The sequence below is a fragment of the Nuphar pumila genome, chromosome 11 (genome assembly GCF_984573655.1).
Source record: "Nuphar pumila chromosome 11, dmNupPumi1.hap1.1, whole genome shotgun sequence".
Classification (NCBI taxonomy): Eukaryota; Viridiplantae; Streptophyta; class Magnoliopsida; order Nymphaeales; family Nymphaeaceae; genus Nuphar; species Nuphar pumila.
The window spans coordinates 19,793,774-19,819,391 of record NC_143259.1 but is presented as its reverse complement, the minus strand read 5'-3'; the positions used below and the strand labels follow the sequence as shown (position 1 = coordinate 19,819,391).

The following is a 25,618-nucleotide window of genomic DNA, read 5'->3' as shown; positions in this document are numbered from 1 at the left end:
GTACATTTAAATAAATAAATAAATAAAAGTAGGCCTCCCCTACATTGGAAAAAAGGGGTGAAATTTATAAAAAGTCATTAAAAGGAAAGTTCCAAACACCATAATTACTCTTTAAAATAAGCAAAAATAGTAAGCAACTATTTATAAAGTAATCCAAACAGGGGGTTAATTTCAGGTGATATTTAAGTTTTTATCGGCTAGGCAATTTCTCACTTTTTTTTTAAAATAGAGCTGATGTTTGTCAATACGGCCACTTGCTTCCAGGCCTTCGATGTGCAGCACCATAGTTTCAACGAACCAGTCCCATTTTGAAATTGTATAGCGTTTGTTTTGAACAGTGAGAAGTATGCAGAAAATGCCTCGGTCAATATTCTAACACATGGTTCTTCCAGCATGAGGGACTTGAACGTAGAATAGGTGTCTGCCAACCTCTTCCAGGTTCTCTTGAGAGAGAGAGAGAGAGATTAATTGACGTAAGTTTTTCTTTTTTTTCCTGAACCAATTGACAAAACTTAAACCCCAAAGAAGCAGGATTTCAAATAACAAAAGAAAAAGAGTAAAAAGAAATACAAGAGTGAAAACTTATTCTACAACTGCTGTTACAGACTTCAATTGTTACCGAAGTAGCAATCTGTAAGACGGCATTTCTTCCAGGCGTGCTATCTCCTCAAGAAGTAGTTCTCTTTCCAGTTGCGCACGTGTGGCCTTCATTACAGACTGCAAAATGAAACAAAAAGGCCTAGCAGTCAGGTAAATCTTAATCTGAATAGAAGCCACCAGTATTTACTTCCAAAAGACAGGAAAAATACATTGAAATCCATATATGTAGCACGCATCACAAGCCACTGCTGATCCATCATCTTGAAGGCTATACAGTATAGGAGGTCGAACGCCCACTCGTTCTCTGTAAAGTAACAATTTTCTATGTTACTAACTTGTATGTTGCATGCTTATCAGAACAAACAAACTTGTATTTTGCATCATTCATGCATTCATACTAGCATCATGAACTAAGCATCCAACCATGAGAATAGAGATCCTGAGTTAGGAGGCATGTTTACCATCGAGGAGAATCACAACAGTTTCTTCCAAAGGTGGTGGGATTTTCTGGGGTAAAAAAAAAAAGGCTGGAGGAAGAATGTCAAGAAAAGAACAATTTATCTATCAGAAATATCTGCTGCTTTGAATATCTTGGTAAACTTCAAAGTCCCGCAACTTTAAGCTGTGATGGTACACTTAACAGGAGGAAGGTACACCCCCCTGAACAGAAAGCATACACTGGCCAGTTAGATTAAAGCAGGATGTTGAATGAGGATTTACCCAATATTACGGCCAACAGAAGCTTTCAGCAATGACCACAGCCAGTGTGATCGAACCACAAAGTTCCCCAAAGCCATTTGTCTCATACAAATGATTCAGGTGCATTAATAATGCAACACAAGGAAATATATGAACAAGTTTATTATGGCTGTTTTCTGTACCAAAATTTGTCCATCTTATGTGCATTAATGGTGTAAACCTATAGTCAACAAACAGATAAGATGATCAGTTTGTGTAATATCGTGTATTTTCATACTTACTCATTTTGAGTTTTTTCAAAACTTTGGCCAAGTATAGAAGAAAAATCGGCAGATTCTCGATTTTAGGCTGATGCTTTTGAGTCTGGGCTTGGCCCAGGTCTCATTGTCAAGGACTAAACAATCCACTTAAAACGTGAGATTTTTATTTTCAACCTTTAAATTCAAGCGAAATTCGAGCAGAATTCGAGTTATTTTCAGACAAATTTTAGAAGCGAAATTCGAATTATATATCGTTGGATGCGTCTCAAAATTCTGAGTGTAACGATATTTTATTTTCCTTGATTCGGGTTACGGTTGACCCAAAAATTATTGTTTTTTTCAAAAAAGAAGCAGTTTGTCGGTTCGGGTCCGGATTTGGATCAGACTAGATCCAATGGATTTGATCCAAATTAATATATATCTGAACTCTATCTATGACCCATATTAATCTGGATTTGATCCAGCCCTAGACCCATTTGGATTTTTAGAGATGGATTTGGATCTTGGATCTAGATCCAAATCCAAATCCAAACCCAAACCCATGCCCAACGAATTTCCAACTTTAAATTCATTAGATACCTTTAAATTGAAGTTAATTAATGTTAAAAAGTCTCCTAAGTTAATATGACAACTTTTGGAAGCTTCTGGATATTTATTCATTATTTAATATTTAATAATTAAACAATGATGGGAAAAGCATTGAGGCTTAGCGAGACGCTCCACCAAAATCTGAGGCGAGGCATAAGCCTCGAGGCGTAAAGCGTAAGCCTCAAATTTTATTTTGAAAACTTAAAAAAAAAACTATAAAAAATATCTAAAATTATAAATAAAAAAAATACTTTATTGATGAAGCAACAACCAACAAGAAATAAAAAATCTCAAATAAATACTGAAAAAATATGAGATTAACATGTAAAAGTAACATTAATGCTAAGAAATCAAAATTCTCTCACAGCATGAGATCTTATTTATGTTGTTTTTCAAACATTAGAAACCAAAATTCTCTTCAATTAATAACCTACCACTATTAATAAATTGACCCAAATGGGTCTAATTTCTTTGCCTGAATTTGGATACCCAATCCCAAACCAAACCCTATAGGGTCTGGGTATGGTGATAAATAAGAAGACCCAATTAAGACTCGGGTACGGACCCAAAGGTCCGATTAATACATGGACCTAGGTATAGTTTGTGAAATTTTATACCAGACCCGGACTCGACCTGAGTTCTAATTAAGACCCATAATTTTTCAATGTAAAAATGATAGAAAATATGGTTTTACTGATGAGTTATGGAGCCTGATTCAGAGTTTTTGCCCTTACAAGAAGGGGGTCCTCCCAGCGCGGGTATCGCTGCTCGGTCAGCGGGCGGGGGTCCAGGGGGGGGTGCCCCTGGCGGGGGTCTTTGGGGGGCAGCGCCCCCCAAAACAAATTTTTTTTCTCTGGGGGGTCTCAGTTGTTTCTTGCTCGCGGTTTTCCTAACATTTACCTGGTTTGGTTCATGTAGTTCTTATCAGGTCTGGGTATGGTTTTTCTTATGGTGGACCGATTAGACCTAGGTCCGGACCCAATGCCATACCCGAAAATTTGGTCCAAGTCTGGTTCATCTTGGGTCCGAACCAAACCCGACCCGTTGACACCCCTAGACAAGATTAATAAGAGGGTACATGCAAAAATCCAGTATAGTAGAAGTAAATAATATTTTAATATTTTATTTTATTTGTATTAATGTTTATATTATTAGTGCATTTTCAAATCGTATCAGATTTGGCTGTTTCTAGCTCTCTTAGGCCTTTTTAAGGATGCAGATCAGGAGTTAATATGTTTAGATGATGATAGATTTGCAAGTCCCAATTGAAGTGCTTGCAGAGGGATGATCATGATAACTTTTTTTATTCTTGTCATTTTCTGAATAGTAAGCAGGTTGCTTGTTGTTGTCATCAACAATGGTCCATGCAGAGGATCTGAGTCGATAAGGACCACATCCCTTCACTTAAAGTACTTAAGGCTTCTACCAACTGGAGTCACTAGACTAATAAAAAAACACATTTTGGTGTGTGCAGATACCTAACAAAGAATTAGCCAGAAGAAAAAAAAACTTTGCGTGTACGCTTCACCTTGAAGCGCGCCTCGCCTTGAGGCGTACGCCTTAAGGCGTATGAGGTGTGCGCCTCAGAGCTTTTGCGTCTTATGTCTGCGCCTCAAGGCATAAAGCCCCTCGCATTGAGGTAAGGCATGCTTTTTGCGCCTTGAGGTGCGCTTTTAATAACACTGTAATTAATTAATTAATTTTATTTAATTCCAAATTTTCATTTTTGGTGTTTGTTTAGGACTCCTAGTAGAGTCCTTAAACACATATAGAAGAGCTAAGAAGGTTTTAGAAAGTCTATTTATAATGAAAACTTTGAAAAAAAAGTCAACACTTAGAGTTTGGAAATTTTCGAAAACTAGAGAGGAAAGAGTCTAATATAGGGAGAGCTCCCTCTCTCCAGCCCATTTATAAGGGGCTGGAGAAGGGGGGGGGGGTGTCACCCCTTATTTCTCTCTCTCTCTCTCTCTCTCTCTCTCTCTCTCTCTCTCTCTCTCTCTCTCTCTCTCTCTCTCTCTCTCTCTCTCTCTCTCTCTATATATATATATATATATATATATATATATATATATATATATATATCAAAAAAAAAAGAGAAAGAAAAAGAGAAAGGGAGGAAAAAGGGGAGAAGAAGGATATCTTCTCTAGCCATCCACGTTTTTCACCATCCGACCTTATTTCTCTTTGATCTACATTCATGGTACGGGTTTCCTCTCTTGATTCAAGTGAGAAATTGAATATAGATTGCATTTTCATACAATATTTTGGTAGAAATCCATGAAAAAATAGTAAATCTAGATGTTTACTCTAAAATACATGGATGAGGATTTATGGATCCTATTTTATAGATGTATTTTTTATTTTACACATCCTGCCAAAAATAAATTTCTGTACATGCTTATTTCAATGCCAAAACAGAATTTTAATTTATGATAAATATGACATTTCATGTGTTTGCATCATAGTAGATTTGACTCCCACAATTTACCCAATGTATAAGTTGGTGGATGCATGTAGGCATGTGAAAGAATACTTAATGCATATGCATATCTCAATAAAAATCCACATATGTTAAGAATAGGTACATATCTGAATGTAAGTTATTCTTACAAGCATACTTGATTTTGAATTCGTATATGGTTGCATATGCATATATATATTGCACGTGGATTTGTTTATACATTCATATTTGAATATAAATATACAAAAGCATGTTTATTTGTTTGTAAATCCGGATATACAGGTGTATCTGAATGAAAATTTTCATATACATACATGCTTGAGTTTAGATATGCAAATACATGTATACCGGAGTAATAAACTTGTGTACGGATGCATACTCGAAAGTATATATATATATATATATATATATATATATATATATACACATATGTGTGTTGTTTTGTTGGGTTCGTGGGCAGGTCTAGCACGCTGCCGGGCCCAGCCAATCGGCTGGGCTAATGCAGACCTGACTGACCCTGTCAGGTCAGCCACTTGGCTGGCACCCTTTCAAAAAAAAAAAAAGGAGTTTGTTTTTGTGGTCTGGACTCTGGCCAGACTTGGGCAATACCCAGTCGGGTGCTTGTAAAATTTCAGATTTGCTATTCATGTTATATTCAGCCCTGTGCACGCAAAAGAATGATATTTTGCACATGTTTAGACTAGTTATGCTATGCATGTTCGGAGTAGTAATGCATAGCGCTTTCATGTGCATATGCATACATGGGATAGATAGATATGTTTTGCATGTACATAATTGCATGCATGTTCACATGTTTTAAGTGAAGTGATCCATGAATGAAAGCATGCACTTGGTATGGTTGTGTGAACTCATGCACATGCATATGAATATTATTGTTTCATGCACATCCTTAAATTGGCATAAATGAATGTGCATTGAGAAACATTTAAAAACGAATGCATAGTAGCATGTTATTCATGATTTTTGCATATGAATGCATAGATGATCAAAATGGATCATCGTAAATCGTGCAAGCCTTGAGCATGTGTTGCTCTTTGTTTGAGATATTATGCATTGCAAAAATCAAATGTGATATTATGGTTCTAATTGCATTGTTTTGTATTCCCACGAGTTGTGGTCCCGTGAAGAGCTTCGCATGCTGATTTGCGAGCTTGTGTTATTAATTCTGCATGTTGAATTGCAAATTAAAGAAGATGAATTAATGACAAAATAAAAGAAATTAAAAGAACAGTGTAATTTATATTTCATTAACATCCCTTATATAGTATGAGAATCTTGGACATTACGGTTTTGAAGAACCGTAGTCTATGTCACACGGACTCAGCTCCAAGGTCGCCGCACCCGCGTCGACACGCACCGACACGGGTGCGGCTCGGACTCGGTCAACTCGACCCTGGGTGCGGTCAACGCACCCAGGGTCATTTTGGTCCATTTTTTGGAATTTTTTTTTTTTTGAAATTTTTTTTAAAATTTTCTGGGCTGCAGCTGTAAGGAAAAAAACCCATCACAACTAAAAAACCTGTACACTTTCAAGTTTTAAGTACAGAATGGGCACAACTCAAGTTTTTGTGGTTTTTTCCTGTATGAAGAAAGTGAATTATTACAGTGTATGAAGAAAGTGCCCAAAAGTGAATTATTCCTGTATGAAGAAAGTGTACAGAATGCCTTCACAACTCATCACCTGTCCCCTAATGGGCACAACTTTGACCGAGTCTTATATATATATATATATTTTATTTTATTTTTAATATATATATAGCCGAGTCCCCGTGTCCAAAATTTTTGAAATTGCGCCGCACCCGTGTCGCACCCGCACCCATGTGACATAGACCGTAGTGATACTAAAGCTTCGTGTGTGTTGTTGTTACTCCTTAACCCGATATTGAGGTTCTTCTCCTGACTACGGTTTTAGGGAGAATCCTCTACTTTACCTGGGGGTGGTGTGTAGACACAGCTGTTGTTTTGGTATATCAAAAAAGTGACACTTGTGGATTTGGATGTTCCTTGTGTCCTAATATTAGATTTGGATGTTTAATGTTCCGAAGGCTGTTTCGGTCGAAGGCTAAGTTTGGAACCCAGTAATAAAATATAACTTGTGTGCTAAGTTACCCTAAGGACCAAACTTGACCTCGAGAATTTCTTACTCGTTTGGAGTATCCGCAAGCAATGGTAATAAAAATAGAAACTTAAATTGTATGCATTTAATAGGGACATCCATATAAAAAGAAAACTCTGATAAAAGATAATAATTTATTCATGCATGTGCACTGAAATTATGCATATTCTTGCTATGCATTAAACCATGCATACTTGTTCCTTTAATTGTCATATATTGGTGAATACATGATGTTTGTTCTCTAATGCATGTTAAATATCTTTATTGCTTAAATTATGGTTCATGTTGTTTAATAAAGTGTTCCCTCATGCTTATTGATTGTTCCCTATTGCATGAATAGTTAATTGAGTTATGAATTTGTCATAATGTCTTTTCTCTAAAATATTGCATAAATCTTATTTGTGTTTTTTTTACTTATTTGTTTCATTAGAGAAATTCGTATACAGAATTCTTTAGATTCTGATACCCCTACTTTTGTGTTTTTACAGTTTCTAAGGCCCAGTGAAGGGATTTGCTTTCAAGAGGGCTACAAGGAGACCATGCGACTTCTTGGCAAACTTTTCTTAGGACAGTATGACTCTTCTTTTTGTTTTATTTATATTTTATTTGCTTACGTCTCAGACTCTATGCATTGCACTTTAATAAATAAAGTTTGTGCTTTGTTTGGATGATGGGTATAAGATCTCTTGTGGTGGTGGTTGTATTTAAACTGTAAGGGCCCCGGGTTTCTAAGAATGTTTCCGCATTTGTTTAAAAAAAAAAATTATCACTTTTTCACGAGTATGAGTCGGGGTCGTTACAGTTTGGTTCGCAAAGCTAGATGCATCCAAGCCAGAAGACAAAGGTTCATAAACTATAGGGAACATAACAATGCATATCAAAGCAACAAAAGAACTCTTGCTTAGAATTGATTGAACTCCCACTAATGTAAAAAAACATACTTATGTACATTATCAATTTATCATGCTTGCAAAAGAAACAACCAGAAAAGAAAACTTTAAGGGGTATTGTGAAATTTTTTAGTTTACATGGTAACACTGGCCATGAAGAATGGAATGGTTAACTTCTGTGAATGTGACCAGAAAGGGATCTTGGGTTCACAATGCAGTATCTCCTATACATGGAAAACAGAACTGAAGCCCAGTGCTACACGGTTACACTAGTTACATGCTTAATCAGATCAGATAGGGGCACAATAGCACTCACAGACCCCAAAGAAAGCAAGGAGATGATTTATAAAAACCATACATTTCCAGTTATTTGATGAACATGTATCCACCTCATCCATTTTGGCAGTAAGCAAACTTAAATACGTTCTGAAAGTGAAGGTCATCTGGCCTTATCAAAGACTGCACTGTGAACAACAGATTGATACTCAGTGATGTTAAGATATAAAATATCATATTGTATGTAAAACCCACGTTTCAAAAAAAAAATTGTATCAGACCCGGGCCGGGTCGGGTCCGGACCCGACCCGGCCCCGTCATCGGTAGGGTTTTAATAACCCAACTCAGGAAGAGGATTTTAAATCCTCTTCTCGAGTGCCGCAACAAACCCCCCCTCCACCTGCGATTTCGGGAAGATAAGGGAAACCCATCGGGGTTTCCCCTTTCATCGCCCCCTGAGCCCTTTAAGAGCAGCGTAGGAGGGCAAGGGGAGGCACACCACCCTCTCCTCCTCCCTCTCGAAGCTCTTCGCTCCCCTTGCGCCGGCCCTCTCCTCCTTCCCTGCGCACGCTGCTGACCGACGACGCCGGCGATTCTCCTCCCAGGTACGCCCTCTAATCCTCCCTCTTTAACCCCCCCTTTCTGTCACCTCGTCGGGAGGCCTGCAGGCGGCGCACGACCACTGCCGCGGCCTCCCACCTCCCCTGTGCCCATCAGGGGCCCGACAGGTGGCCTATGGGCCCATGTCGTCCCCTTTTCTCTCTAGCGGTTCGCCGGAGTGCCGACAGGGGACCAATGACCCCTGCGACAACCCCCTCTCCCCTGTGGGTGATAGGGAAACCAACGGGAGGTCGGTTGCCCCCTGTCACCCCCGTCCCGATCTCTCTCTCTCTGTCGGCAGGGGTTGGCCTCTGCCGCCTCTCGACTGTCGGCAGGGGTTGGCCCCTGCCACCTTGTTGATGTCGGCAGGGGCTCAGCCTCTGCCGCTTCGATGTTGTCGGCAGGGGCTGGCCCCCTGCCGTCTCGTGGCTGTCGGCAGGGGCTCAGCCCCTGCCGCTTCAATGTTGTCAAAAGGGGCTCAGCCCCTGCTGCTTCGATGCTCTCAGCAGGGGCTGGCCCCCTGCCGTCTCGTGGCTGTCGGCAGGGGCTGGCTCCCTACCGCCTCATTGCTGTCGGCAGGGGCTGGCTCCCTGCCGCCTCAGTGCTTTCGACAGGGGCTCAGCCCCTGTCGCCCCGTTGTTGTCGCTTTCCTGATTTTGGCCGCCAGGGGCACACCCCTGTTGCCTCGCTTTTTCGATCGACGGCCTGACTTTCTATTCTTCGCATGATAATTAATGTAGCGTTGTATACTCACACTTTTGCAGACTTCGCATCGAACCCCCGCTCTGGCTCCACGGCCTGAGTCTCGTGTCATCTACACCCGTAGACGCACGCAGCTGCACGACATCCCGAGGTAGGGGAAAGTCGCACGAGGATTTTGGATGAATGAAATAAAATAAGACTTCTGAGATAGAATAGTTCTTCTACATACCTGCTTATCTAGAGAAGTATTTAACTTATGATTGTCTGATCAGTGTTTTCCTCGTTCGAATTCTTTTGAAATTGCATGCTTAATGTAAATTCTTTGGGTAGACTCATTCTAGAGAGAATCAAGTAGTTTAATTGGCATACCTGCTTACCTGTAGGATTACTTAACTTGTGATTTTCTGTTCTGCATGCTTATTCTTTTGAAATTGCATACTTAATGTAAACTTTGTGAATAGACTCATTTCTGGAGAGAAACCCACTGCAATTGCTATTGTAAGTTTGTAACCGAACCTTAAGACAGGTACGATATAAATTTGAGGTTATGGAGTACCTTGAAGTGGGAAATCAACACTTTATTGATGTAGATGTGATAATGTCGGCCTCCACAGGCCAATTGCTCAAAGAGCAATACATGTCATGTATGAACCAAAAGAATCATAAAACATTATATGTTGCCCTCTCATCGTAGTCGTACCTCTAGGTAGGTACGATCGTACTTTTAAACAAGTACGTCCTATGTGTATTACGATGGTTGAATGATGAGGTTGTAGCAACCTCGATGCGTGCATTTAGCACAATGCTGAGATCACATAAATGGTGACAACTCGCCTTCAGAGGCAAGATGCTCGAGTGGGTCTAATAGACCAGAGCATGTAGAATGGGGCGGCGGTTAAGAAACCTCCGTCGTACCCATTCGACCTTCACGGTTCATCAAGGGAGATGATGGATGGTACAAAAACTCCGATGGACAGGTTGTTAACAACCACCCCACGGGCAAAAGACTCGGCTTCCCCAGTCATCGGAGTTAGGGGAATTGGGATTACCATAAATTATCCTAGGTGGTAACTCCCAGGTACTTCTGCAGAAGTGGATGCATCCATGGGCCACGAATGCCTTTGAGGATTTACTCTCTTGGTTACTGACCGTCCCCTTAGGAGCGGACTCAGTCAGCCATCCGGGTTAATGAAAACACCTGACATAATAAACCCCCTGAATCGGTCTCGGTTGTTTCTACGTTCCGCGTCTGTGCGACCCACAGGCCAGTTAATATCAGAACTTAAAGAATATTTGTTTGAATAGTTGTAGATGATTGAGACTTACACTGCTTGAAATGCTTCAAACAATAGCTCTTTGCACATATTACACTTGTTAGGATAGATTACAATTGTATTGATTGTTTTAATATAATAACTGTGTATCTCTTGAATGTCCTGCTTTATGTTCATTCTACTTATCTATTCGTGCACCTACTGGTTTGTTATGAAACTGACCCATTTCATGGGCAGGTGAGTAGGACTTCACAGGCGGCCGATGGCGTGGTGCAATATGGCTCAAGATTTATCTTCTTTCTGCTGGCAGCTTGGCTCTAAGTTTTAGAGTTTTTCTTTAGATTATGGAACTTTGGAAAAATGTTCATTATGTAATAAACTGCAGATTTTTAATCTATTGCCTTATTTTCTCAATTCCTTTAAGTGTTGTTCATGTGAGTGATGGTTTTTCAGCTAACGTACCCAGGATTGTTGACTTGTGCTCCTTTCTAAATGTCTTCCGCTGTTGTTTTTAAAAGTAAAAACTTTAAATCTTTGAAAGGTTTTTCGATAATGTTTTCGAAATCACAAGTCGAAATTTTGGGGCGTTACATTGTATTTGTAGTAAGTATATTTAGGTATACTTTTATTCTTTTGTATTCTTTCTTCTGTACTTAAGGTATACTTTTGGTATACCTACTGGTTTTTGTCCTTAGTAGTGTAAGTAGACTTAATAGGGGTAGATTAGGTATTTCTCATTTGATGCATGTATTTTTCAAACATTATTTAAATGACTGATTTTTGTATTTATTTTTGTTCTTTGTTTTTTATCAATTTAGGTTGACTAAAACTAGCCCTGAGGATTGTGCCTAATGTAAGTGAATGTGAGAGGGGATGGATGTATATCGAGTGTGTGCATGAGTGTTATAATGAGGTTTTTCTTGTCTATTTTTTGTGTTTATTTCACATCAATAAAATATTTATTTTTTTATATCTTGTTTCTTCTCTTGTATTTGCGTGGCTTACTATTATTGGTATGTTGTTATTTTTAGTTTCTTGTGTCTCGATTTTGTGACATGGTATCAAAGCCAAGAAAATTTTCTTGGTATTTTGCTTCTTTGGGTCTTGGGACTCTTTGGTTCGAGTTCATGTTAGTAAAAGAATCATGATAGATGTATGGCTTGGATTCAAGGGAGATCTTGATCCGGTGTGTATCTTAAATCTTTATATATATGGTTATTTTTACTTGAGTTGTCTATCTCATGCATTATGCATGAAAAAACACTTATTTTTCTTATCTTTTAAATTTTAAATTTTAAATTTTATTTTTTATTTTTATTTTTTTATTTTTTAAAGTTCTTTTATTTTATGCTTGTTAGTTAGCAAATGATTGAGCTATTTAAATTCTCTTTGGTATATGGGGTTATCTTTAAAACTTTTAAATGTTTTTCAAATTTATTGTCGGATTTAATTGCATTCATATTTGTGCAAATTTAAAAATTTTATCAAATATTTTTATAAAATTTATAATATTTATTTAATTTTATGAAATGATATTTATATATGTGTGATTGAATGTTGTAAGTATCGTACTGTATTGTACGATATGTATCGTTACTACAGGAAATAACGATACGATACACACGTATTGTGATACGAGTGTGTATCGTATGTATCCTACGATATAACCTTGTATCATATTGTATCATGTGATACAACTTCGGCCCACTTTAAAAAGGGTTGAATCGTAATTTTTTTAAAGACCTCTTGAGGGCCGACTCTCTCATTTGTATAGAGGCTATTAGAGGGGTATCCACTCACTCTAGGAGTCGTGAGAGCGATTTGGAGCCAATCTGCGTGAAAGGGAGAGGGCTTTTGCGGTTTGCTCTAGTAAGAGTGTATTTCCACCATTTTTTCCACTCAAGGAAGTAGATTAAGATAAAAAATCTCTATTATGAGTAAAATTACAAAACTACCATCCAAAAATCTCTATTGAATACGTGAAAATTAGGAATTTATATCAAGGTAGAAATCAGGTTCCACACTCCAACAAAGATGGTATCATATGATCTGACATGGCAATGGGGCACTCAAATAATGAGTGGAAACCGATTGAAAATTGAGTGAAACTATTGTCATAATATTTTTATTTATGTAATATGAAAGTATGAGTCTTATGGAATATTCTTAATTGCAAGATATTTAATATTTTGCATTATTCTTGTGAGATAGTTAATGTTTGATGATGTCTTATGTAGCTCATAGGGACATAAATGCTTCATATGTGATCTTATGGTTGTATTTTGTGTAATTCATCATTGTTTCATGTGTTATGATTTTTTTATAATTTTTTATAATTGTTCTGATATTTCATGATTTTTTTTTTGAATTTTTAAAAAAAATATTAAAAAATTATTATTTTTTACGATACATATCTTATTTTGGACCCAACTGATATGGGTAAGGATACGATACTTACAACCTTGTGTGCTTTTATTTAATGTTTACGTGTGTGATCTAGTATTCTTGAGCATATGTTTGTAGCACTTAGATGCTTTATTAAAGTACCTCGTGATTATAAATGTCAAAGCATGTCTTTATGTCAAATTCATGTCTTTTTGTTTTGAGGGCCGTGATCTTTTGTTGAAGCAAATCCTTGTGAGCATGACTTAGAAACTTGTGGAATTTCTATGGACGCATATTGCATACTTTGAAATTATCTTTTGTTTGAAATGCTTAGTAGTCTTATTTGATAATGTATATTGTTGTGTTTTTTTGTATATGCATGATGATATTTTCATGCATGAGCATTTTATAAGATTTTGATATGTTCTCTTCATACATGACATGTTCATATTCTTACCTTGGTTAGATTTGTAATACATGCTCTTGTATTGTGTATTAAGCACTTTTGCTTGTATCTTAACATGTATTAGAGCTATACAATCATATTGTTCTTTGGATATTATAATGTCTATCTTTATGCATTCTTTGAGCATTAATGGGAACTTAATAAAATAATATTTGTTAAGTGTGCTCTCTGACCCTTTATGGTTTGTGTTCTCTTTCCTTATAGGCTTGTGTTTGTGACCTTAGTGGTCTTGAATAGTATCCCTCACTTCATTAAATGGTCTTGAATGTGAATATTCTTTGTGTATTTGTGAGAATTAATTAATATTTTAAATATGGTTTTATTTGTGTCCTTGTTGGCTCTTTTGTACACTCTTGTGCTTATGTTCATGACTTGAGTGCTTCCATTGCCCTAGTGGCATTGCGATTATTTCATTATTGGTCATTTCCCTCTTGAATTTCCCTCTCATTGCATTCCTTATAAGGCTTTATGTCTTTTGAAATTTTGATGCATATAATTGTGTGATTTATGGATGTCTTATATATGGACTCTCATGAGTTTTTTAGTGACTTGCATCTTGTCATCTTGTTTTTATTTGAGGTTTCAAACTTCCTTTGTTGATTTTGATTTGAGATCTTGTGTTTCAAATTGGCTCTTGTTTATAACCTCTTTTTGGAAAGTTATTTTCGGGGTTTTCTTGTTGTCTTCTTTTGGCTTTGGTTTAGTCCATCACAATATTTCCTTTGATGTATCATCTCTTTCCTTTGGCCTTTTGAGATGAGTTGTGTACACCTCATTGTAGTGGAGCCAGAGATGTTTGATTGTTGGAGGTGACTTGCGTGTACCTCGTTTTGTCAATTTAGATTATCGGTTTATGAGTGTCATGTTGGCACTCAGTTTGGCTATAACTATCGGTTGTTTGATCTCTGGTTATGAGAGTGTGTTGTATCACTCATTTGCTCATTTGGACATCGTTATTATGTTGGATGTTTGTATTGATCTTTAACTGTGATGGCTAAACTGTTAATTGCTTATGACTATATTGGTCCCTATGGATTAAATCTCATAATATTGCAAAATTTATTTCTCTTGCTGTTATTTGAATATTTTTTCAAATTTTCTTGCTTATTTTTGTTGACATTAGTTTGTTTTCATTACATTTTTATATCTCTTGTTTTTTCACTCTCCTTTTATATGAGTGACTTTTTCTTTGGACAAGGGATCTTGTTTATCAGTTTTACAACCATGTGTGTGGTGAGTTATGTGCACCCGTTGTATTTGACTGTGAAGTTTTAAAATCATTTGAGGTGAGGTGTGTGCACCTATTGTGGTTATAACTGGTGCTTATTGTTAGTTTAGATAGTCAGTATCGTTGGTGCATGGTCACTGATATGTAACTCGCATTTGTTTTTGAATTTTTATCCTATGCACAAATACATTGAGATTTTGAGGTTGTTGAGTTGGAGATCAATGAGGTGATTGCTTGTGGTGACCAAACTATTGTCGGGATTTGCAAATATCATGTCTTTTTTTATAATGTTAAAATTTGTTGTACAGGATTTTTAAAATCTTTTCATGTATTTTTTAATCTTTTCTGCTGCCCTTTTGCTCTTATATGGGAAATGGTTATTTTTTAATGCTCTTGTAGCATTCTTATGCATTATAATGTACCTTGGTTGCATAGGTTGATATATATTGAATGTATTTATTGATATTGTTATTGTTGTTGAAATTTATATTGTTATCTGTTTGAGCCTTTGCATCTCTTTGAGACATTGAAGTATTGCTCTTATACATTTGTTGTTTGCTTATTCACAATTTGATATAGTTGTTGTTCATTTATATATTAGAATGAAATGTCTATCCAAGTCATTGATATATTGTATGAGTATGTTTGCCCCTCAATAATTTATATTGATAGGTGATTATATTTTTAGTCTATAGTAATTTAGTATTTTGTTTCCACCTTTGGTGATACGTTGATATGGATGTTTGACTTATTGGATTATCATATTTCTTAATTAGTTTTAAAATATTTTGAATTAAGTTTTCTAGTGTCTTCTTTGTTACTATTTATGATTTAAATTATTGCTACTAACTCTCATGATGATTATTTCTCTTAAGAGACGTTGGAATCCAACGTCTCTTTTGGAGAGCTCAAAATGAGCTCTCCTCTCTCTTCCACTTTTTTGTATATATAGGGGTGAACCCCTTCAATGTAATGTACCATGCTTCTTAAGCATTTTGTTCATGAATAAAGTATTATTTATTTTTCAAGTGTTCTTCCTTTTATACCCTTTCAAGGGTCATGCTTGTAGTGTCTCCAATAGACACTTGTTTGTGAGTTATTTGTGCATTTGTTGAAGACCACCATTTCATTACATGGTATCAGAGCTACGAAATCCTTAGATCTTGAAGTGCTTCTGCCTCGATTTCCGTGCCACATTTACAAAAGGTGTTTCATCACCTTGTTCTTGGCTCAAGAAGATTTGTTTGAAGAAAGGCGAACTTGTGCTACAAAAAATTTTGGTTTTGTATCCTCTCTTATTCCTTTGTCTACTCTTTTTCTTTTCTTTTTATTTTTTCGCTCTCTCTCCTCCTATTTATTCCTCTCTTACCCTTGTAAAAGATGGATGACAATGATAAGATCACCATCATTCCTATGAAGCTAAATGATACTAACTATGTAATGTGGGCTTCAATTATGAAGCACCACATTTGGGGAAAAGGTTTATGGGGTATAGTGGATGGTTCCGATTTGGAACCTAAACTATCTTTTACCAAGAAAGAGGGTGATAAAGAGGTTCCTCTAACGGAAGAAGAGAAGAGTAAGGCGTTAGCCACTTATGAAAAGAAATGGAAAGAATGGAGGATAGGGCATGCAAAAATTATGTCATGGCTCATCAATAGCATAGACATTAAAAAATGCTCTAGTCTAGCTAAGTTTGAGCATGCCGATAAGGCTTGGGAATACCTCAAAAACATGTATTCCCTTAAAGATATTGCACATGTATGCAATTTACAAGATAAAGTTCGGACAATGACTCAAAAAGATAAAACTATTCGAGAATATTATAATGAGTTGTCCGAACTTTGGGAAGAGTTGGCTCTTCTTGAGCCCAAATGGCATTGTGCCGAAGACATCGAGCTTCGCCAAAAGCAACTCGATATGGAACATTTCTATCAATTTGTGAATGGTCTAAGGCCGGAGTTTGAATCCACCAAATCGGCCCTTTTACATCGTGGAAAAATTCCTTCTATTGTTGATACTATAGAAGAGCTCACTATGGAGGAAAATAAACTTAGAAAAAGTACTCCAAAAGTTGATGATGACTCCGTTTTAGCTGTATCTAGACCGGAGAATCATACTCGTACTTACAAGCCGCCTCATTTTGGAAGGCAAAACGGCGACTTTGATAAAAGAAAAGTTATTTGTCATCATTGTCATGAACCGGAGCACTATAGGCTTCAATGTCCAAAGTTAAAAAGAAGAGAAGAAAAAAGAGTTGCATCTGTTGAATCTGAGTCAAAAGATCAAGATGCACCTGTGTCTATGGCTCAACTGATGGAAATCCTTCAACCTCTTCTCAAAGAGGTATCCTCCTCAACCGAAGCCTCATCTGGAGCGGCACTTGCATCTTTCTCCGGTCCAGGTAACTTTCCTTGGCTTTTAGATTCTGGTGCTTCTTTTCATATGACCCCAAATGTTAATAGTCTATCTGAATGTCTTAAAAATAACTCAAGTGTGTCAAAGGTTTTTACAGCCGATGGCACATCTCTTGAAGTAAAAGGAATAGGATGTTTTGAAAATCTTCAAAAATCCAAAAGATTTTTTATCCCAGAAGTTAGATATATCCCTAAACTTAATTTGAATCTCTTATCTGTCTCGCAAATATCTGATTATGGATGTAATATCTCCTTCACTTCTCATGGTTGTTGGGTACAGGATCGTCAGTCAGGGAAGCTGATTAGGGAAGGCCATAGAGAAGGAGGACTTTATTACATGGACTTTTTGGAATTACCCAAGAATGCATTTTGTTATAATATTCAGAAATTAGAATTGGATTTATGGCACAAAAGGCTTGGCCATCCTCATATGTCTAAAATTCAATATTTTCCAAGTTTGGAAAAATTTTGTAATTCTGAAATTTTCTTGTAAAGACTGCATTCTTGGCAAAATGAAAAGGTTACCATTTGTTAGTAGAACTTTTGTTTCCTCACAACCACTTGAGTTAATACATTCGGATGTTTGGGGCCCGCACCAGTTATTTCCAAAGGTGGTTATACATATTATGTCATTTTTGTTGATGACTTTTCTAGACATACTTGGATTTATTTTCTTAAACATAAATCTGATGTCTTTGCTAACTTCCAAATATTTCATAAAATGGTTAAAAATAAGTTTCAAAATGATATTTCTGTTTTTCGCACTGATTCAGGGGGAGAATTTATGTCCAACGAATTCAAAGACTATCTCAATTTACATGGTATTACACATCAAAGATCATGTCCACACACTCCACAACAGAATGGCCTAGCCGAACGCAAACATCGACACATTATGGAAACTAATAGGACATTGCTAATTGCAAATCAAGTTCCAAAAAGTTTTTGGGCTGAAGCAGTCCTAACTGCCACCTACCTCATTAATAGGATGCCATCTTCCTCATTAAAGAATACAACTCCAATAGAAAAACTTGTTAATTTAACTCCAGATTATTCTAGATTAAGAGTCTTTGGATGCAAATGTTTTGTTTTCACCAACAAAAATGACAAACTCTCTCCTCGTGCAATCCCATGTGCCTTTTTAGGATATGCTGATAATAAAAAAGGCTACAGGTGTTTCGATTTTCAAAATGACAAATTATATGTGTCAAGAAATATATCTTTTTTGGAAAAAGAAAGCTTCTTTGAATTTGAAAAATCCAAGGATGTCACTGAATACTCGTTTTTAATTTATCCAACTTCAAAATCCAATGAATGTGATGTTGGATGTGACCTTGACAATGATCAAAGTCCTATTGTTGTTGAAAATGATGATAATGAAGAGCAAATCCATAGGGATGTTAGTCTACAATATTCAAGACGTAGAGAGCAAAATCTTCCATGTGCATTACAAAAATACTCTGAAGTCTCACCTAGAAGAACGTCTAGAATCTCTAAACCTCCAGAAAAATTTGTGTCTTATGAATCTTTTTCACCCACGTATAGGGCCGCCATTGCATTAATACAATCATATGTTGAACCATCATCCTATTCTCAAGCAAAAAATCATATAGAATGGATAGAAGCCATGAAAATAGAATTGGATGCACTAGAAAAGGCCAATACTTGGACGATACAAGATATTCCTCCGGGTAAGAAACCTATAGGTTGTAGGTGAGTATACAAAGTCAAAACCAAAAGTGATGGGGCCCTGGAAAGATATAAGGCCCATTTATTAGCAAAAGGATATGCCCAAGAGTATGATATCGATTATGAAGAAACATTTGCTCCTGTGGCCCGTATGACCACTGTTAGAACTTTAATAGCCTTGGCCTCCATTAGAACATGGCCTATCTTTCAATTAGATGTCAAAAATGCTTTCCTAAATGGGAATCTCGTTGAAGAAGTATACATGGAAGCCCCACCTGGTATTAGTATCCCTAAGGGTAAAGCTCTTCGTCTAGAAAAAGCTCTTTATGGTCTTAAACAGGCTCCAAAAGCCTGGTATGACCGATTTAGTCATGTTATGCTTGATATTGGTTTTCAACCTTGTTTAACTGACACTGCTTTGTTTGTTAAGAAATCTGATGCAGACATCATTATTCTTCTTCTCTATGTGGACGATATGATCATCACCGGAGGCGACAAACAGGGAGTTGCAAATATCAAATCTCTTCTTAAAACTCACTTTGAAATGACTGACTTAGGTTTATTAAGATATTTTTTAGGCATTGAAGTTGCTTATTCCCCTCGAGGGTATTTGATATCTCAATCTAAATTTGCTCTTGATATCGTTTCCAGGTCTGGCATTACAGATGATAAGAAAGTAGACACTCCAGAAGTTGTCAATGTTAAAATGAAAATTGATGATCCTACTCCTTATAGACAGCTTGTTGGAGCTTTTTCTTATCTTTCCATTACTAGGCCAGATATAACTCATGCGGTTCATACAGTCAGTCAGTTTCAGCATGCTCCCACCTCCGTGCACATGGGAGCAATTTTGTGTATTATTAGATACTTAAAATTCTCTCTTTCACGAGGACTCTTCTTGTCTGCTTCATCTTCATTAAATTTAATTGCATATACTGATGCTGACTGGGGAGGTGATCCCAATAATAGACACTCAACTACTGGTTTTTGTGTGTTCCTAGGTGAAACCTTAATTTCGTGGAGGTGCAAGAAGCAGCAAAAAGTCTCTCTTTCCTCCACCGAAGCTGAATACAGAGCCATGGCAACCACCACTATGGAGGTTGTTTGGCTCAGACGATTGCTAGCGGATATGGGAGCTAAAGCAACGCAAGCTTCAAAGATGTGTTGTGACAACAAAAGTGCGATCTACATTTCAAGCAACCGGACATTCCATGAGCGTACTAAACACATTGAGATGGACTGTCACTATGTCAGAGATGAATACTTACATGGAACCATTGATCTGCCATATGTTACATCAAAATATCAATTAGCAGACTTCTTCACCAAGCCTCTCGCTGCTCCCAGATTTCACTTCCTCTTAGACAAACTTTCGCTCATTGTACCGTAAGTTTGAGGGGGAGTGTTAAAATGTAAACTGTAATATATATATATATATATATATATATATATATATATATATTATTTAATATTATTATATTTTCTTTTATTTTTCTATTTTTCTTTATTTTCTTTTTTATCATCTAGTTCAATAGAAACTAGATATTTGATCCAGTCAAGTTCCTGATGGAACTTGACTGTGCAAATAGCTGTTGGACTGTAGTCCAACAGCTATAATAAATGTTGTTGGACTATAGTCCAACAGCTATAATAATAAATGTTGTTGGACTGTAGTCCAACAGCTATATTAAGAGACGTTGGAATCCAACGTCTCTTTTGGAGAGCTCAAAATGAGCTCTCCGCTCTCTTCCACTTTTTTGTATATATAGGGGTGAACCCCTTCAATGTAATGTACCATGCTTCTTAAGCATTTTGTTCATGAATAAAGTATTATTTATTTTTCAAGTGTTCTTCCTTTTATACCCTTTCAAGGGTCATGCTTGTAGTGTCTCCAATAGACACTTGTTTGTGAGTTATTTGTGCATTTGTTGAAGACCACCATTTCATTACAGTATATTGAGTGTGTGCATGAGTGTTGTAGTGAGGTTTTTCTTGTATATTTTATTGTGTTTATTTCACATCAATAAAATATTTATTTATTTTTATCTTGTTTCTTCTCTTGTATTTGCATGGCTTATTGTATCTAGCCAAATGCATTTTTACAATGCATTTGGATTTCATCTATGTTGTTATTTTTAGTTTATCTTATCTCGGGTTCCGTGCTATTTTGTGACAAGTGAATCACAGACTGTTATAATTTCCATGCATCAATCCACTTTTCACATACACACCTGCCAGTAATTTTACAAAGATTGCTCCCAGCAGAGTCTGTGGTTTGACTGCAAATTACCAAATGACGCTGCATTAGTAACTTCAACATTAAGAAACTCGCTGAAGAAAAAAGAACAAAATAATGTGAAATGCAGACCAGATAGGAGGTCAAGCATCTGAATCAGCATGAATGTAATGTTCACACCAGCTACTGCAAATGGGTACTCCCACATGGCTCGGTCGCCTTCCTGCTTCCGAAGAAGGTCTTGGAAAGATTTCTGCATGGGAGTTATTGATCACAACTACTATCAGTCAGCAGCACTGAATAAACTTAAAGGAACCTAACAACCAATACTTTATAATTTTTTGTCAACATCTGGTTCTCCATTACAATCAGAATATGCAGGCAGCATAAATGAAAATCTGAGTATTAAAAACTGCAAACAGCTAGAGAAATGCAATCATATGTAACCCCCAGAAGCACACCAAAGTATCTAAGAAATAATAAAAATTAACCTAAGAATGAATCCCTCAATTTTAGAATCATGCTCTACAAAAGGAATGCAAGATAAATAATTTTATTTTCACAAAACCAAGGTATTGGGCAATTTGGACAGGACCTAGGTGTAATGCTGTCACAAGATATCAATCCATTCAGTTTCAGGCTTTAGTTGGTCCAAATTCCTATTAGTATGAACTAGTCTCCAGCATGTCATGTGAGACTCTACTTCTTGCAGATACAGGACCTTGAGGTGGAACCAGCTGTGGATTGGAACCTAAGAAAGCAGTTGGACCATACAGCAAGAACCAGGCAATCATATTAGCTCAGTTTGGTGGTTTAAAGGTCTTTTTCTATCAAGTAGAAATCAGATTTGTTTTGGTTAAACTAACTACCAATCATAATCATCCCCTGCTAAAAGTTGAGGCCACTTTGTAACTGATCCAGATTCAAGATGCTATTGGCTCATAGGAAACAAAACAACTGGAAAGTGTTAGTTACCATGGATTAGGATGTTCATGATCGGGCAGGCTAACTACACAATGTCATACATTATACTTCAGTTAGTAGCTAACATAAGCTTAAAAAAAGGACACTTCCAAGAACAATCTCCTCACACTGTCATTAGACTATCACAAGCCTGGTTCTAATGTTAAGATGGTTTTCCCATTCGTAAATGATTGATGAGGTGGCAAAAAAAAAGTTGCACATGGAAGTAATAAACCTATTTGGATGTTGATAAGAGCATAAGAGTATTTTGTCATTGGTTGTCTCATGTTTATATAAATTCAGCGTTTGCCTTCTATTTAAAAATATAAAAATTTATATATCCTAAATTTGCATCAAGAGACATACACATGTTAATATATATATATATATATATATATATATATATATATATATATATATATGAGTGTATATATTCGTATATGAGTGTATATGTATATATTATATAATTTTAAACTGTTTTTCTTTCCTTTGTAATAGGTAATAACCTTTAAGGGTATTGTGGTAATTTTGTACATGTAATAGGCTCTATCCATTAGGGGCATAATGGTAATTTTGTACATGTAATAGGGTCTGCCCTTTAGGGACAAAACTGGCCTCTTTTTTATTTTATTTTTATTTTGTCCTTTACACTTTTGTAAATGGCAGTTTTGTCTTTTAAGTCAATATAGCTGTTGGGAATCTCCAAAAGCTATATTTAGTTTTGTCTTTTAGTGAGTATATTTGCTGAAAATCTCCAACAGCTATATTATTAGTTGTTGGAGCTATATGTGTCCTCTTGGCCCTCTTGTTTGTATATAGTTTTCACGTCTCGATGTTGAGGAAGTATGTGCCTGACCCTTCACACGTGATCCACTATGAGGCGGCCGAGGTACAACCTGACTTGACGCTAAAGGAGAGGTCGGTGGAGATTGTGGATCGCCAAGAGAGAACACTTTGTAGTAGGATGATCTCGTTCGTGAAGATGTGTTGGTAGCATCGCAGACTGGATGAGTGCACTTGGGATCTCGAGGCCGATATGTGTAACCACTACCCACATTTATTCGGTACGAAGGATTTTGGTTCTTACTCGTTTTTATGCATGAATTTGGTTCATGTTATTTCCTTTATTGTTTTGATTTTTAGAGAAATTCGTACAAAGGACTTTGATTCTTACTTGTTTTCTTAAAATTATTTTACAGGATCAAATGCTCAGTGATATCCTGACTAGCCGGCTGGAGACTGTGAGCCCTGTGACTGGTTTCTGGTTCTCTGACAGAGTGGCTCATTCATGATATAGATGATTTTTTATCTTAGTCTATTTGACATTATTTATTGAATTAATAAAGTTTGATTTTTTCTTTATTGATTCAATGCACAATCTGGTTTGTTGTTTAGTATATTAAATATGTGAGGCCCCGGATCTTTGGATTAGTTTTCGCAATTGTTTTAAAAAAAAATCCACTATTTTTATGAGAGTCGGTTGGGGTCGTTACATATTGCTCTTTACTTATTACAATGCTTTTATTTATGCATGTGTTGTTCTCTTGGCCCTTGTGGTTGTGCCTATTTATGGCTTGTGTTCTTGCGTCTTGTGAGGTGTTTATTGTGAGTGCATTTATTTGCACTTGAATGATTTGTGTCCTACATGCTTAGTGTATCATAATCATTAATAAAATTATTTATTGAAAAGATTTTTTTGTCTGAGGACTCTCTTTGGAGACCTTAGTGGCATTTGCGCCTAGTGATTGTGTTATATCCTAGTCTCAAGGCTCTTACATGTTTTTGCATGAGATTTAAGCATTATGTTTCTTGCATACTTGGTATTAATAAAATAATATTTTGTGAATTATGAGAGCCTTCTTTGTGTATGCTCTTTCTAGGTGTTGTAAGTGTCTCCTTCATGGTTCACTTTTGTACTTGTCCATTTTGTATCTATTGGTGGACATGCTTGTTCGTAATTGAAGACTTTCATTGGTGGACATTTTATCTTGTCATATGATTGCATGAAGTGCATATTTTTTTACTAAAACTTATTTGAGGATTCAAACTCTTGTTAATTTACTTGATTTAAATTTTTTCAAATTTTTTGTCAAATCGATTCTCGTCTCCTTTATTCTTCGAATGTGTCTTTCAAGATTTTCCTCCTTGCCTCTTTGTTTGGCTTAGTCCATCACCTTTCTATTTCAATACATCCATTACTATTGTTTGGCCTTTTCGAGGTGATATGTGCACCTCGGTGTTGTTGAGCCAAAGTTAGTTATTGGGGTGAGTTATGTGTGCACCTCTATCTTCTTGTCAGTATAGATTGCCAAGTTTATGAGCATTGTATTGACACTTGTTTTGGCTCTAACTGACAGTTGATTGACCTCTGGTTATACGAGAAAATTGTATCATTAAATTGCTTATTTGGACTCGGTGTTGTGGAGCCAGAGTTAGTTGTTAGGGTGAGCTATGTGTACACCTCTATCCTTGGCTCCAACTGACAGTTGATTGACCTCTGGTTTTATAAGTGAGTTGTATCACTTAATTCCTTATTTGGCCTTTATTGTGTATTAGATGTTTGTATCGATCTTTGTTAGTGATGGTTCAATTGTTATTTGCTCGTGATTATATTGGTTATTATGGATTAATCTCATAATATTGCAAAATTTATTACTTTAATTTGAATATTGTTTTCAAATCTTCTTGCTTATTGGCATCAGTTTGTCTTTATTACAGTGTTTTTGTCTATTTTGTTTTCTCTACTCTCCCTTCTTATTTGAGTATTTTTTTTCTTTGGATAAGAGATTTTGTTTATCAGTTTTACAACTATGGTTCTAGTGAGTTATGTGCACCCGTTGTAGCTGATAGTATTGATTGCAGTTTTACAATCATCTGTGAGGTGAGGGATGTGCACCTCTTATGGTTATAGCTGGTATTTATTGTCAATTTAGATAGCCAGTATTGTTGATGCATGGTCATTGGTTTGGTTATTGCTGACATTTGTGTTTGATATCTTGTCTAATACACTGATACACTTGAATTTTGATGATGTTGAGTTGGAGGTCAAAGAGGTGATTGCTTGTCGTGAGCAAATTATTGTTCAGATTTGGAAATATCATTTATCTTGTTATGATTTATTGTACACGGGATTTTTAAAATCTCTTTATGTATTTCCTAATCTTTTTCGCTGCATGTTTGTCCTTGTATGAAAATTTTACATGCATTTTGTGTGCATTCTCTCAATAAAATTATTATTTTTATGTGTGTCCTCTTGGTCCTTAGTGACTTTTGTGCTTGAACCTATATTTGGGTTGTGTGAGTGACTTTTGTGACTCGTATACATGAACCTTATTGGGTTATCATGCATTATTATGTGCATTAAATATGCTCTAATTGCATGTTGGATATATATGTTGAGGATATTTAGATTTGTTCCATGATGATTATCTTACATTTTTTTGTATGAATTTAATTAATTCTTTCCTTTTTGTGAGCTCCTTTGAGCTCTTACATTTAATATACATGTGTTTTGCTTAGTATAATTAATGAGTTGTATCTTTATTTCAAATGTTTACCTAAGCCTTTGGGACATTATTGCAAAATTGTTTATATCTTATTGATATTTTATGTCTAATATGTGCTTGTCTTTTGAACTTTAGTGATAAAAAATTCACTATGTTTAGAATTTATATTTCCTTAAGAAAATATGTTGTTTTTATGGTTATGATTGTCTAAATGAGAAATTCTTAAAAAAATGATTTTGAA

The 25,618-nt window shown here is 36.2% G+C and overlaps 1 protein-coding gene across 2 annotated transcripts in view; it reads right to left on the bottom strand.

Moving 5' to 3' along the window:
• Positions 1–471: 471 nt before the first annotated feature.
• LOC149822154 (uncharacterized) overlaps positions 472–25,618 on the bottom strand; it is a 68,340-nt gene continuing 43,193 nt past the window's right edge. The window contains exons 6-9 of one of the 2 annotated variants that reach the window (XM_089980138.1): positions 21,041–21,161; positions 20,904–20,951; positions 810–904; positions 472–717 (exon numbers count right to left, since the gene is read on the bottom strand). In XM_089980138.1, the coding sequence (XP_089836264.1) occupies positions 616–717; positions 810–904; positions 20,904–20,951; positions 21,041–21,161 (366 nt within the window). In that variant the 3' untranslated portion in view covers positions 472–615. The remainder of the gene's footprint in view (positions 718–809; positions 905–20,903; positions 20,952–21,040; positions 21,162–25,618) is intronic. The other variant, XM_089980139.1, reaches the window with a different exon arrangement.